General features: G+C 42.4%; 1 protein-coding gene across 3 annotated transcripts in view; it reads right to left on the bottom strand.

Annotated features, from left to right (window-relative positions):
* Window positions 1-15,552, bottom strand: part of LOC139392029 (collagen alpha-1(XXII) chain-like) — a 70,678-nt gene that overhangs the window by 34,946 nt on the left and 20,180 nt on the right. The window contains exons 6-24 of one of the 3 annotated variants that reach the window (XM_071139674.1): window positions 14,063-14,186; window positions 13,327-13,602; window positions 12,795-12,875; window positions 12,394-12,513; window positions 11,623-11,667; window positions 11,438-11,500; window positions 10,014-10,052; window positions 7,978-8,031; window positions 7,704-7,757; window positions 7,554-7,607; window positions 6,489-6,542; window positions 6,324-6,368; window positions 4,628-4,681; window positions 4,449-4,502; window positions 3,726-3,761; window positions 3,584-3,613; window positions 3,225-3,278; window positions 3,007-3,060; window positions 191-244 (exon numbers count right to left, since the gene is read on the bottom strand). In XM_071139674.1, the coding sequence (XP_070995775.1) occupies window positions 191-244; window positions 3,007-3,060; window positions 3,225-3,278; window positions 3,584-3,613; window positions 3,726-3,761; window positions 4,449-4,502; window positions 4,628-4,681; window positions 6,324-6,368; window positions 6,489-6,542; window positions 7,554-7,607; window positions 7,704-7,757; window positions 7,978-8,031; window positions 10,014-10,052; window positions 11,438-11,500; window positions 11,623-11,667; window positions 12,394-12,513; window positions 12,795-12,875; window positions 13,327-13,602; window positions 14,063-14,186 (1,345 nt within the window). The remainder of the gene's footprint in view (window positions 1-190; window positions 245-3,006; window positions 3,061-3,224; window positions 3,279-3,583; window positions 3,614-3,725; window positions 3,762-4,448; window positions 4,503-4,627; window positions 4,682-6,323; window positions 6,369-6,488; window positions 6,543-7,553; window positions 7,608-7,703; window positions 7,758-7,977; window positions 8,032-10,013; window positions 10,053-11,437; window positions 11,501-11,622; window positions 11,668-12,393; window positions 12,514-12,794; window positions 12,876-13,326; window positions 13,603-14,062; window positions 14,187-15,552) is intronic. The other 2 variants (XM_071139675.1, XM_071139677.1) reach the window with 2 other exon arrangements.

The following is a 15,552-nucleotide window of genomic DNA, read 5'->3' as shown; positions in this document are numbered from 1 at the left end:
ACTGACACATACTCCATTCATAATATCAAAAAGAGATCTTATGAAGCAACGAGTCATGCTGTTACACATAGCCTTCATGTTCCAACAGATTGTTTTGTCATGAAATATATATGTAAATGGTCTGATACTGTAGGACACAATAAAGAGCACCTGCAATATATAGCACATAGACATGAAATAGGTTTCTTACAGGAGGTCCGGGTAGCCCATCGACACCAGGTAATCCACTTTCACCTTTCTTGCCCTGAAAAAGATAGACGCAAAATCAACCCTCATACATCAAAACATGTCACAATGGGAGAAAATAAACCTGTGCAGGAATTTTTTTTTTATTCACTTAGTACAATCAACCCTTTAAAACCTTTGTTGCTCTAGCTACTCCTGTATTCAACTCTCTCTCATTCTCTGGACTGTGATATACTGCCCTCTGCAGGACTGTTTAAGCTACAGTGTCATGGTTAACCTGAGACGGCCTTAGTGCTGTGACTGATATATGTAAAGGATGGGGGGTGGACAGTTATTTGAGGCTTGTCAGGGAAACAGTTGACTAATGATGGCTGTGGTGTGGACTGCGGTCTGTGTGAGGAACCAGGAGAGCACGGCCCTGTCCACCATGACAGCCCCATTATCACAGCAGACATCCCCTCAGTGACTTCACATCCTCAATACACCTACACACACACACTCAGACCATCCCACATCACACCGCGGCAGAGTTCACAGCAGCAGTAACAACAATACTGAGGTACAGTTAAGTGCTACAAGCCACAGCAGAACAGCCAAAAAGGATCAAGCTGTAACTAACTGTAGTGTTGAACAGAACAGAGAGGACTAGGCCATGGGTATCCACAGTAAACAGGCTAGACTAAGCTCCAGTAGAGGTAGCAGATACAAGGAGGAAACAGCAGGTAGGTAGCCTAGCAGTTAAGAGCGTTGGGCCAGTAACTGAAAGGTCGCTGGTAGCACTCCCTGAGCCGACTAGTGAAAAAAATCGGACAATGTGCCCTTGAGCAAGGCACTTAACCCTAATTGCTCCTGTAAGTCGCTCTGGATAAGAGTGTCTGCTAAATGACAGAACATGTAAATACTACAGAGATAGGGTGATGCCTTCTCCATACTGTACCAAATACAGTGACATCTCCACATCCATATGAGAAACATATCATTTTCTAAATGTATTGCCATCAGAGCCCTATGACAAAGGTACTCCTCAACACAATACAGTGACAGATCTTTTGTTATAGTTAGAAAACATCTCATTCCATCAACTGTGTGCTATCTAAACTCCAGCTGATGTTACATCCTACCGCTCGCTCCAGGAGGTCTGGCTCAGTCAGATTACCCAGCAAACCAAAATTGATTCTATAAACGTTCCCAAAACGTTCTAATAACACAAAAACTGTCCATTCCCAGAACCCATTTTGTTATTACATTACCTAGAAACCTAATAAGAACCTTGTAGGGGTTCTACTAGCTATTGGATTTTGAATTTTAAGACACCTTGAAGTATCCCCCCAGAATTTATTTTTACATTTATTTAACCGTTTATTTTTGGTTCAGTGTCCATATATACTTTAGAAATGATATACTACAATTTTTTTAAACTGGTACCGGGGACCTTCAGACAAGTCTTGTGAGGCCTGTGAGCATCCTAGTGCAAAAAAACAACAACAGAGGGGACATATTAGTGTGTACCCCAAACTGTTCGATCGTTACGGACAGAAGTTGGCAGATCGGCTGTACCGACTTCAGACGAGACCCAAGACGCTTGTGGGGGTCGTAGAGCAAAACGGAGAGTCTCATCTTTCCACAGAGGGGTCATGCTATTTTGTAGGCCATTCAGACGCTACAGACAATTTTGAGAGAAGACCAATTTTCGGAATGTCTCATGGTCTGACAAACACCTCTCCATCTCTGTCACCTATCACTGCAGATGGAGATGTGCAACATAGACGTATGCATTGGATTGAGACGCATACCATGCAAAAAAAAACTGATATCTCTAGCTTAAACTGACAGATTTGAATGGGTTTGGACATTGACCTTCATGGGTTAAAACATTTTCTGGAGGATTTTCTTTTTTAAATCAAAAACATTATTTTTATGTTTTTGGGACGTTATTGTTATGTCATGCCAATAAAACAAATTGAATTGTTAGATAAAACCCTAAATACAATTGTTAGATAAAACCCTAAATACAATTGAATGGAAATGTTAGCTAATGTCTTGGGAATCTTCCCGGCTTGCTGGGTAGTCACTACAAGGCTTCCTGTCTCTGTTACAGCCTTCTGTAGTGTTTTGTGGTGTTCCTGGGGTAGGACTGTTGACAGGTCTGAAGCGGTGGATCTACTACTCATTGTAAGTCGCTCTGAATAAGTCTGCTAAATGACTAGAATGTACATACAGTGTACAGTATAGGGGAATGTGACTGTTGACTGTCCACAACAACAGGAGGCAAGAGAGTAGCCAGCCGTTAAGCTGCTCATGAACCCATTAAATGGATCCAGAGATATGTGCAAAAAAGACCACACCGACAATGGCAATACAGAAAATGACGGTGTAAAGTTATCATAGGCATTTTCTTGCCTAGAATAGAATATCCGTGTATTTATTGTTAGGATATCGACACGGATGTTAAGGTTCATAAACCTTTTACACCATCCCTGTTTCTACGAGACAGTTGACTTCCTAAACTGCCCCTGTAGAAAAACAAAGGGACGAATCTGACAGCACTCCAACAGCTGTGTACTGCTGTAATACAGATTACTGTGTGCTGTCAACATGCAGTCACTATGACTACAGGGCTTTGATACCGAGAGGCACATGTTTTACTTTTGAGCACCATGTTGAGAAAGTTAGCTATATGGTTTTGAGAATATGGGAGGAAACCTGTTTGTGCCACGCCTAAACCTCTTATGACTAAAGTACCAGTGAGGTCAGATGTAGGCCTACAGTATAACTGTAATCAAAAGCATGTAAATCCTGTAACAAAGGTTAAACTCTTACCCTTTGGCCAAACTCTCCAGGTTCGCCAGGTAAACCAAGTTGACCAGGTGCTCCCTAGGGGAAAAAAGCACTTGTCATTTTTCTACCTCAGCTTTGACTGGTAAAGCTATAGAGCCAGTGAGCCTTTTTGTGTTTGTCTGTTATCTATACAGATAACATAATAGGGATAAAGATGAAGGTGGGGTCTACAGAGGAAGTAATAAATTGTGGTTCCTTACAGGGGGTCCTGGGGGGCCGTCAGGCCCTGGAGGGCCACGAGGTCCTGGAGGTCCCTGGAACACAGAACAGACAGAAAGACGTAACAGAGTCCATGAGAGACAGACATCACTTAATAACAATATACTGTACGTCACAGGAGCATTATACTGTCCATGTTACTGTAAACATTGCTGTGTAGTAACTCAACCTCTGTGCAATCTAGTGTACTTTCCTTAATTAACCTTACATGACACAGGGTTATTCTACGGCAACAGATGGAGACTTAGTAATGCAGTTGATGGTGTTAAAGATACAGACCCATGCACAAAATACTGAACAGAAAAATATGAAGATAAAATGACTATATCCATGTACTCACATCCACTCCTTTCAAGCCCTCGCTTTGAACCTGTGTGGTTTAAATAACATTTTCAGTGTGTGTTTTTACAATCACTCTACGTTGTATCAGGTTGGTATTGGCATCCATGCTAGAGGAGTATACAGTACATTAAAAGACTTACCATATCCCCAGGCATTCCAGCAGGGCCCATCTCTCCCTGCAAGACAGTGAAACCAGACAGGAATTTTAAAAACGTTTTGAAAAGTTGACTCTTTAAATAATTTGTGTGGTTTATGGGGTAATATTTCAGATGGCAAATATACATTAATTTCAATGACAAGAGCAATAGTAGTTTCTGGTATGTAGTGTTATGCGAAGTTTAACTTTTCATACAGTGCTTGAGGTGTGTGTGTATGTGTGTGTGTGTGTGTGTGTGTGTGTGTGTGTGTGTGCTCGCGCGTGTGTGTGAGTGTGTAATTATAGACAGACAAGATTAATGTGTTATCATATCAGACAGATTAATGGGCCACCTTTGATGGTAAAACAGGGGGATGATGGGAAAAGAGGGGGATGATGGTAAAAGAGGTTTGAAAACAGAGGTTCGTCTGGAAAACACAGACTGTAATTTAGGAGTTCAGTCTGGCGAAAGATTTTGTAGATTTTTTAAAGGTTCACCTGCACTGATCGTAAAATTATGTGAATGTTTTACCGGCTAATGCACTGATTGCGAGTCTCTCTGGATGAGACCTTCAGCCTATCAATCCTAAAATGATGCATAGCATTTCAACTCTTGTTTCATGTGTTTTCTTGAGTGTTCTTTGAGGAACGTTTTGTCCCGATTCACATATTGTATTGTTCATGATCATGTGTTGTATTACAGTGTTTGATAGAGAGAGGACCATACCTTTTCCCCTTTCACTCCAGCGGCTCCAGGTGCACCAGTCAGTCCTCCCAAACCCTAGACAGTAAATCAAAACAAAACAGCATTCTGAAATGAGCAGTTATTACCAGTGAAAGAAATATTCAGGTCTGTCTTCTGTAAAACATCGTTATGCACCTGCAAAACAGAAAATGACAACTCACATCTTTTCCAGGAACACCAGGTTTTCCAGGGAATCCGTCAATACCTTTGGCACCCTGTGAGGAAGAAAGGACAGTGTTCATTGTTGAATAGAAATGGTACAAGGTACATAAGAGATGAGATTCTAAAGTAACCTGCTATGACTAACAATAACCTTGCCACATCTTCCCAGCTGTACTGCATTCTATCTAAGACCTTGTTGTTTCATCACTTTTTCCAGCCGGTAGCTAGTGCTGAATACATCACACACATGTCTCGCATGCTTTGTGACTGTTCTATCTGCCAACAACAAGGGTACCCCTGACCCCTATCTGACCCCGAGAGGACTCTCCTAACCTCCACTTCCTGATCTGAACCACCACTTCCTGATCTGAACCACCACTTCCTGTTCTGAACCACCACTTTCTGTTCTGAACCACCATTTCCTCTGTCACCTCCAGAGAAGTAAATGCTTCTCCAGACTGTTCTGTTCTCAAACCTTCTACATATCTTTCTGTCGGGGGTCGGTGGAGGTTGGTGGAGAAGACCCATGTGGTATGTGCAGTACTGTACGGGGTTAATGATTCTTCACTTTATGTGTTGACAGCCTGGACTATGAAGGACATGCAAAGATGTTCTGTTTCGCATCCTCAGAGACGTATGTCAACGACCAATGGATGTGGTATACATGGGTTATGAGTGTGTTATAAAGTCTTTATGTAGGTGTTGCCGTTTTCTCCTCGGTTGTCAGTTCATTTCACCCAACTCACCATGTAAATCATCTTCTACTCTTACTGTGAGCGTACATCTAAAAACCCTTCTCCTTGAACCCCAGTCTAAGACAGTTACCAGCCTATCATTTCACAACATCACCCAACTCACCATGTAAATAATATTCTACTCTGCTGTGATCGTACATCTAAAAACCCTTCTCCTTGAACCCCAGTCTATCTCTATGATACTTACCAGCATATCTAAGTCCTATCATTTCACATCATCACCCAACGCAGAGGACAATCTGTATCTCAAAAGCCTAATAACAGCCATAGTCCTCAACGACCCACTTGACATACTGTGCGAAGCCCAGTAGGCCAGGAATCATATAGGCTACACAATGTTGGGTGCTACTTCAGTATAATCATTTTAATCATAGGCCACCATCACTCTGACTGATTGACTAGTGTGTTCTGTCCAGTCGATGGCCATCAGCAGCAGTGAAAGTCTATATTTCATGAAGTCCTTAAAGTTTAGAGGAAACCGAGGCATTGACACACAGTACTGGAGGCAGCTAGCCCCTAGCTAGTATTATTAGGATCCGCCCCCTCGGGCCCAGGACAGGAAATGTGGAGAGTACATCAAGGAAGCCAGTCCACATCTGTCTGAACCATTACTCCCCTCTGGGATTGAGGTCTATATTCCTTCTCATAAACTACGGACTTAACCCTTAAATAGGAAAAATCTGTCAATTGTTAAAAATTCTATTACCTTTATTTCAATTTGTTTACCCGCAGGGAATTGGTATAACCACACCTGCACAAGTGTGTCAGCTAAGTGTGTCAGTCTCTGCTATTTTTAGAGTTTATCCAAGCCTGGTGGAGCTTTCTATTCTCAACTCTGTACATGCAGTTATATTTGATTTATTTAACCAGTCATACTCGTGATGACCTATGATACTTGACGATCATTTGAATCAAATATAGGACATGTAACAATACTTACCCGTAATCCTCCTGATCCTTTATCTCCTTTCAAACCTTTTTCACCCTAACATAGTACAACACAGACATACAGTAACATCCAAAGATACTTTTAGAAAACATAGGTTGGTCTGAAACTATTTACTTGGCTTATGTATGACATATTTTCATTGTTGCTTCTACTCACACCGACACCTTTGGGTCCAGATGAACCAGGAAGTCCCGAGTCTCCTTCAATTCCCTGTAGGAACAAAACGACCAGACATTATATTGACGGATAACAGATGCTGAGTAAAGACCAGTAACCTACAGATACGGTACTACTGATGCAATGTTATTTCCCAATCATTTCAAGTTGAGCAGTAGTGTTACATATTAGGTCATATGAGGGGTAAGAGATTAAAAGGGGTAGATGGAAAAAATCCCATTTTGCTGTGTCTAACTTGACAAGTTAACTTGGGAGGTACAGTATATGCATTCTGTAGAGGCAAATGAGCAACCAGAACAGCAACAACACCTGTTAGCATTGTGATCCTCTAGGGGGACCCTGACCTTTGTTCTGTCTGTGACAAGTGTGGGAGTGTCAGAGTGCAATGGAAAGCCACCGATGGCCTACGCTAGGCTCCCTGAGGAGTAATGGTTGTCACAATACCAAAGTATCCGTATTAACATGGAATTCACAGTTACGAGGACATGCTATGTTCAGGCTTTTGACTCATTTCCCTGGTGTATAGTCTAAAAAACATGAACTTCTGTCAACAGGGAGACATTCTCTTTAGCTGGGAGTCTGGGACTGAATGGTCACACAGCACATTGGCAAAACTGCTCCCTCCCCTTTCCCTTCTCTTTCTTTCCTACTTTCCTCCCCCCCCCCCCCCCCCTCTTACCCCTCCCTCCCTCTCCAGCTTCTCACACAAGAGAAGTCAGCAGAAGACAGCCAGCCAGGTCACAGGAAATCAATAGCAAGCAGAGAGGTAATTGTCCATCAAATGTCTAAACGCCCACCAAGACACAGAACACAAAGAACAAGGCTGTCGTTGATATCAGAGTGGAAAAAAACTCATATAAACTCTGCTGCCTACATTCTTTAAGCTTTCACTTAACCTGCCATAAATCCTCCAACACAGTGTCAACCACAAGAAAGGGTTTGCACAGAGCATATTGCTGCATGTAGTTATGAAAGTGCATTGGCTATTGTATACTCTCCAAGGCCAACATGGAATCAACAAGGGGAAATAGAATGTTCACCCACCTTTGGTCCCAGAGGTCCAGGTAATCCCTGATCGCCTGCCAGCCCAGATTCACCCTGTCACAATAAAGCAGAAAGATCCAGAAGTTAATCAGAAAGGTTTACATTATAATCACAGTAAGAGAATATTAGTGGAAGATGGTTGTCTCATACTCTTTCTCCTTTAGATCCATCTTTCCCAGCAAGACCTGCCGCTCCACTGGTTCCCTGGAAGTGGTTTTAAGGCACAATCATCTACAAAGTATATCATTCCTGTCTATTGTACATGTCCTAATGTAGAATCAACTTTCAGACAAGCAGCGGCAACAGATGCAGTAGGTCAAGCCTCACCATTTAATGAGTCACCTCTGTGACAGACATGTCCTGAGAGGTACAGAATAGTGGGAAAGCATCATTATGAAAGCAAAACTCTTAAGGATCAACTCACCTTCTCCCCTTTGGATCCTTCATCGCCGGATGTCCCCCGTCTCCCGGGATCACCCTGTAGAGAGAGGAGAGGAGGTTAGGGTGGCTGGACACCGCTGATGCCTAGGCGTAATGGCGTAACAGATGCTGACAGCGGCGACGTGTTGTGAGACAATATGGTGGGGTTCACTTCCTGAACAGGGATTAGTAGATTACTGTTAGAACATGTAGTACACACACACAAAAAAAACATAAAAACTGCTTTTGGGACAAAACAGAATACACACACTGTGCATAACCAAGCAAGGACGAACAGTTAGTACAAAACTTTTGAACAATGGTGTTGGGGGCCAAACAGCGGTCTGGTCCGCTTCTCGAAGACACACAGTGTTCTAAACGCAGAGGTCAGTTCACACACACAGCCAAACTCAACCCTAACTCAACCTCACTCACACACAGCCAACCTCAACCCTAACTCAACCTCACTCACACACAGCCAAACTCAACCCTTCTCAACCTCACTCACACACAGCCAACCCAACCTCAAACTCCTCAAGGAACAATGGCTTCTACATTTTTGTAGCCTTTTAACATTGTAGTTTTGGTTTGTGCTCTGATGTCATTCTTTGTGCCAAGGAATCCCTCCAAAGCATTTAGAGTCTTAGAAGAGAAAAGTGGGAGTGTTTAATTACATAGTGCCACTAAGCCTTCGACCACCAGAAAGACTTCGCTGTGGCTTCACTTCATAAATCCCTTTCTTTAGAAGTCAAAATGTTACCCTTTCATTACTCTCAGAGCTCGTATCACTTTGACGCAGGTCCCGTCTTCATTAAAAGAGAGCAGCATTGCAACAAAAATCGTCATACAACCAATTGCAGCCTGTAATGAAAGGACATTGTACACAAAACACTTTTGTACGATCGTCTAGTCTAGACTGTTGAGGATGTATTTACTACAGCAGCAAGCAGAGCATGGTGAATTCACTTTTACCACTTACAAGTCAATGTGCCAGCATGTCCATTCTGACCACACCTGTGGGTGTACTAATTAACGACAAGTTTTGCATTCTGTTTGTAAAGTTGACACAAACAGGATTGTAAAAACCCTATAGTAGAAACATGGATTTTCCAGAAATAGAATGACATAGAAGAGTCATTCTATTTCTAAGGGTTTTGCAGACAGCGACAGATAAATAAATAGTATAGAAGCAGAAATTCCGTTCAAACAGTAAACTCCTCAGACATTAGGTGTGTGTTGCACTTCTCCAACTAGCTCTGGAAATTCCACCACCACATCATGTCCACAAATAAATAAATTGCCAGGATTCAGGCTTGCATCTTTTTTTAGCTAAGGGTGGCTGCTTGTGTTGTGAGTCAACATGGCTGGAGTGAGTCCATGACGTTGAGACTGTTGATGTTGAGTCCTAACACTGTGGATATCAAGGCGGGAAGTTACCCTGCCTACATATCGCGTGCATTTTGAAATTATAGCACACTCGCTACAGGTGCAGCTGTCAGCACTAGACCTGGGTTCAGAAAGTATTTAACGCTTTTCAAATACTTTGAGTGCTTGATTGAGCCTCTCTGATTCAGAGGGGTTGGGTAAAATGCGGAAGACACATTTTGGTTGAATGCCTTCAGTTGTGCAACTGATTAGGTACCCCTTTCACTTCCCTGGCTGGAGTGCCAGATTGGTGTGGTTTTGGAACTATCTACCAGGCAAGCTCATTCCACCAAACAAAACTATTAAAAAAGTAAAATTCCTAAATCTGGGTTCCTATTTGAACCACAGTCCTGTAATTCTCACTAGGACATGTACGGCCATTTTCCTAATCCCAAAAAATGCTGTGGTATTCCCGAAGAAAAAAATAATACTGTTTTTACAGTGCCACTGTACTTTAGGAGATGTAATTATATCTTTGTTAAATGTGTGTGATAGATCCAATGAGACAGACATATTTGGTTGAAGAGGGTTAGGATATGATGATGCCCATGCACTGTTATTGTTATTATTATTATCATGACGAGAGGAGTTTCACTGTCAAAACCATGGCCTTACCTTCTCACCTCTGTCTCCCTTGACAGATATTACTTTGCCCTGCAAATAATCAATCGACATGGATCAATTATTATCGAGGCTGGAGAAAGACAGCAGACAAGATAAAGGAGGTGCATGCCACTTAAGATAACGGAACCTTGGAACTCTAATATCTATGTAGAGTAACACATCATCGAGCATGATTGATTTGTATCATATACCTCACACACTACAACAAAACACTCCAATATGAGGTCAACAAGCTATGTTCTAATATGACTGTTTAGTATGCTTACTATCAACTGTTTATCTTTCAAATGCCAGGCCCGTACAGATCTGCTATTTTAATTTGATATTCTGTTGTCGCTGAGAATTTTCCAGCGCGGCAGGAAATGCAAATTGTAGTGTGTTCAAAGTTGAAAGGGTTCTAAAGCAGTAGTGGTGCGTCTCTTTCCTTTTGACGAAACAGTCTATCACTGTCATACAGTACACACTTGTATTTTTTTGTTGTCCTAGGCTACCTGGCTAAAATGCTTTCTTGCTGACCTAACTTTCATTCATGGGCAACTTTAGCTAGTTAACATTAGTCTTCTACATCTAGCTATACATTGAACTTCCATCCTCTCAGGCCATGGGCACAATGTATGAATTAATGGTTGGATCAGAATTGCCATTATAATCATTGGCCAGTACGGTGAATTAAGTAAAACCACAAGTCCAAATCCCTATCTCCATCCATAGCTAATTTAGGAAAGGGGCAATTTTAGCTAGCTACCTAGCGACCGGAGGACAACAACACAACGAGATGCAACAATTCAAGTTGTTTCTGTCAATGACGTACAGTATGCTCTCAATGCCAAATCCATGCCGCCTTCCCTTGACACATTTTTGTGGTGCGCCAGGACCATTCACAGTTGAGCATGCTCAGTTTAGCTCAATGCTGATTGGCACAATTTGTATACTTTTTTGTCAAGGGAGGCCAAATATTCGCTGGCTTCCCTTTCATTCAATGCTACGAGCAGCAACAATGTCATACTCGTTTGGACCAGACAGCGTCAGATAGGTCGCCTACACGCTCATTCTGATCATTTCTCCTGTGAGATACTTTCAGCTTCTTACGATTTGAAGGAAAATTATGGAACACAGAGAGACTAAATATATATATATATATGTGTATATTGGGGGGGGGGGTGGGGGGCAGGCTTACCTTGGCATCCAGAAATACATGCCATTGTTCTAAAGTTTGTAATTTCCTCTTTAAAATGTCAGACTTGATTTTCCCTAACAAATCAATGCCTAATGTCCATGAACTAAATCCCCATAATAATTAAAATTTCCTGTTGCTGCAGGATCATTTCCCTACTGTGAGAAACAGGGTCAAATTAAGATAGCAGATAAGTAAATGGGACAGTATGTTTGACATTGTCACAGTAATGTTTTCATACAGTTTCTCCTTTGGCTCCCTTGAGGCCAGAAGGTCCAGCCGCTCCCAGAGCACCAGTATCACCCTGTAAGAGTAGGCATGTGACATTATGACAGAGAACAAGAACGAGCCCAGAGAAATAGATCCACAAAATAGGAATATTGTTGTATCACACATGAGATATAGCTAGGAGGAGCGTTAGATGACCTTTTCACCCTTGGGCCCGGCAACGCCAGGTACACCGATCTCTCCCTGTGAGGAAGGAACATTTATTGATCCATTATTACATCAGGTCGTCACATTGAAAATAAGATCTCTTTTGCAAGTGAGTGAAACATTAAAGGGATACTTCTGAATTTCGTCAATGAGCCTTGATGTCTACTTTCCTTGAGTCAGATGAATACAATTTGTATGTCTCTGTGTCCAAGTACGAAGGAAGTTAGCGGTAGTTTTGCGAGCCATGCTAACTAGGGTTAGTGCAATGACTGCAAGTCTATGGGTATCTGCTAGCATGCTAGCAGATACCATATGCTTCCAGTCCTTATGCTAGTTAGCAATAGGCACTAGCGCTGGTTAACAACTTCCTTCAAACTGCACACAGAGACATAAAATGGTATCCACGAGTTCATCTGACTCTGGGGAAGTAGATACAGGGCCACATTGCCAAATTCACTAACTATCCCTTTAAATAAACAGATCTTTGGAAACCGTAAAACACATGACCATTGATATAGAGGAGCTATGACCTATAATTAAGTGATAAGGCAGCAGGGGGTGTGGTATATAGCCAATATACTATGGCTAAGGGCTGTTGTTAGGCACAAGGTGCCTTATTGCTATTGAAAAACTGGTTACCAATATAATTAGAACAGTAAAAATACATGTTTTGTCATACCCGTGATATACGGTCTCATATACCACAGCTTTCAGCCAATCAGCATTCAGGTCTTTAACCCCCCATTTTATAATAGATCTTACCCTCTCTCCAGCGGGACATGAGCAGTTGACCGCCTGGGGTCCTCTCTGCTGCTCTTCCCTTGCAGGGGTGGGGGTGGGAATCTCTATGGGAGGGACCTCCGTCACCACCTTCTTGGGGCACTGGAATTAAAAAACAGTGTTACCGTTTGAAGGTGAGCCAGGTAACTGTACAGAACAGCGAAAAGGAGAAAAAGGAAAGATGTCTCTCAGGAAGCAGTGAGGTATGATAGGCATTCTGTCCAGCAGAGTGGACCAGGCCCACCACAGAAACAGACGATTGGTTGACTCACTGGAGTGGCCTACCACTGTAAGGTGAGTATGAGAAACATGGCAGACATGCTCCTGGAGTGGACTACCACATAGACAGGTGCCCTGTCTGTCTGTCTGACTGTCTGACTCACCGGCCCGGTGGGCAGATCACAGCAGGTCTCCAGCTCAGCGTGTTTGGAGTCACAGTAGATGATCATTCTCTGAAGGTCAAACTGCAGGGACAGAAAGTCACAAAGTTATCTAAACGTATGCTACAGTACAGTAAATGAACACAGAATCACAAGATGCACACTACAGATGTAGGATCTTTTTTTTCTACAGTAGGAAAATAGTCCTGCAACAATTATTATCTGGATTATAATTTTTGGCCATTTTTCGTTAGTGCAAATCAAATCAAGTCCGACATTTCAAAGTGGAAATTACAAACTTGAGGACCCTTTTTAAACCTTGAATACACTACAAGTGTACATTTCCTGCTGTGCAAGAATTCCCAGCAACAAGAGTGATGAAATTAAAATCCCACATCTGTAGTCTAGAAATACAATATAAAGAATCTTTCCTTAATCCACCATGTTGTTCCACCACATACGGTAGCATACTTCCATTCCCCTGATCTTCCCACTGCTCTTAAGCTCAACCCTTATAAAAACACCCAGCCCTCACATCAATGGGCACGCTGTCGTACAGCCTCTTCCCGATCACAGTCTTCCCGTGGATATCAATGTCCTCCCTGTCCCCGATGGGCAGGGTCTGAATGAGTTTACAGTCCAGGTAGAGAGACACAGCCTTGGCCTCGACGCTCAGGGCGATCTTGTGCCAGTTCCTGTCGAACAGGTTGTCCACCTCTTCGTTCTTGAACACAGCTCTCACTGCATCTTTGGTCAGCCCCACTGCATTGTATTCCACTGCCTTGTTCTCACCGTCCAGACGGATAGACACCTGGGTAGGATCGACGGAGGAAGGATCAAGTGAATAAAGTTTAATGTGTTAATAATGAAAGGTTTCTCAAATGCATGCAAATACAGGGATGCAACTTGTCCCCCCCACATTCTGAAATGTCCCCACATTCTGAATCCCCCCTCCCCCCAGTTTTGTGATACAAAACGAGGGACGGTGTGCTTTAGGACCATGCAGATGCCTCCAAGCGGTCTGGTAGGCTGTTCGGAGTGTTTATCTGACTGCATAAAAAATAATTATAATAATATGTCCCCCCAATTCGAAAACTAAAGTTGCACCCCTGGGCAAATATAACATGTTCTCTGATATTCAATGATAGGAAAATAATAGTCATGCCTCTCTGTCTGCATGCCAGCCCAGCAACTGGCAATCAAATAGACTCAGCATGGAATATGCTGATGCACACACACACACACACACACACAGCACTATGATAACCCACCTGTGGAATTCCATACTTGTCAAAGATCTGCCAGAGGTACCAGTCCTCTCGTCTCGAGGTCTTCCTGAACTTGAAAGTCGTCACAAAAGCATATTCATCTGGCAGACCTTGAGGGAACACATCTCTGGAAAACATCAACAACACAGAGGGTTGCCAATCAATCACCTCACCTCACTACATGAATGCATTATCACTGGATTGTACAGTAGGTCACTGAAGTATATCTACTGTTGTAGGCCTACATGTCATTCTTACTACATCTGTTTGGTGTATATATGTAGGCCTACATGTCATTCTTACTACAGTATATCTGTTTGGTGTATATATGTAGGTCTACATGTCATTCTTACTACAGTATATCTGTTTGGTGTTTATGTGTAACCTACATGTCATTCTTAATACAGTATATCTGTTTGGTGTATATACAGTATGTAGACCTACATGTCATTCTCACTACATCTGTTTGGTGTATATATGTAGACCTACATGGCATTCTTACTACAGTATATCTGTTTGGTGTATATACAGTTGAAGTCGGAAGTTTGCATACACCTTAGCCAAATACATTTAAATTCAGTTTTTCACAATTCCTGGCATTTAATCCTATCCTGCACGATGTTGCAGGATTCGTGCCATTTCCGTCAACTGCCTGTCACCTCAATATTCAGCAACTGTTGGTGGTACAATGGGCAGCCAACTTCACCAATCAACCATTTATTGTGAAAAGCAACAAATGACGGCGAATGCCCACCTTGGGTCCAAAATGGGCATTTGCATCCTAAATCCCTCACAAGTAAATTTAGAAAAACGTGTTGCTTTGATAGCTACTCGAAGACATATAGCATAACAAATCCAACTGTTTAATCTGCAGTGTGTGCAGCATTTATCCTTTCTATTAGGATAAAGCGAATTAGGAACACTGCCACTACCTCACTCTCCAACCATGGTGCGCATGAATTGAGTAGTGATGGGCATTCCGAGTTCTTTTCGGTGAGCGGCATCATCTGGCTCTGTTCACATAAAATAATAGCATCATTTGGCTCCCACATGGCTCAAAATGCTTCATGCAAATATGCAAATCAGTATGCAAATCAAGTAGTCAAATGAACGGCTCTTTCACCGATGCGATTCGGTTCCTAACATTCACCATAAAGAGCCATTCAAAAAGAGTTAGTGCTAGCCGGATCCTTTGGATGTCCCTACCCTAAACCATAACCCTAACCTTAGACCCTACCCTTACCCTAACCATAATCTAACACTAGCCCTTACCCTAACCATAATCTAACATTAGCCCTTACCCTAACCTTAGACCCTACCCTTACCCTAACCATAATCTAACACTAGCCCTTACCCTAACCATAATCTAACACTAGCCCTTACCCTAACCTTAAACCCTACCCTTACCCTAACAATAATCTAACACTAGCCCTTACCCTAACCATAATCTAACACTAGCCCTTACCCTAACCATAATCTAACACTAGCCCTTA

This window comes from Oncorhynchus clarkii, chromosome 32 (assembly GCF_045791955.1).
Source record: "Oncorhynchus clarkii lewisi isolate Uvic-CL-2024 chromosome 32, UVic_Ocla_1.0, whole genome shotgun sequence".
NCBI classification, from domain to species: domain Eukaryota; kingdom Metazoa; phylum Chordata; class Actinopteri; order Salmoniformes; family Salmonidae; genus Oncorhynchus; species Oncorhynchus clarkii.
The sequence above is the reverse complement of the archived record's forward strand: the minus strand, read 5'-3'. Positions and strand labels throughout refer to the sequence as shown.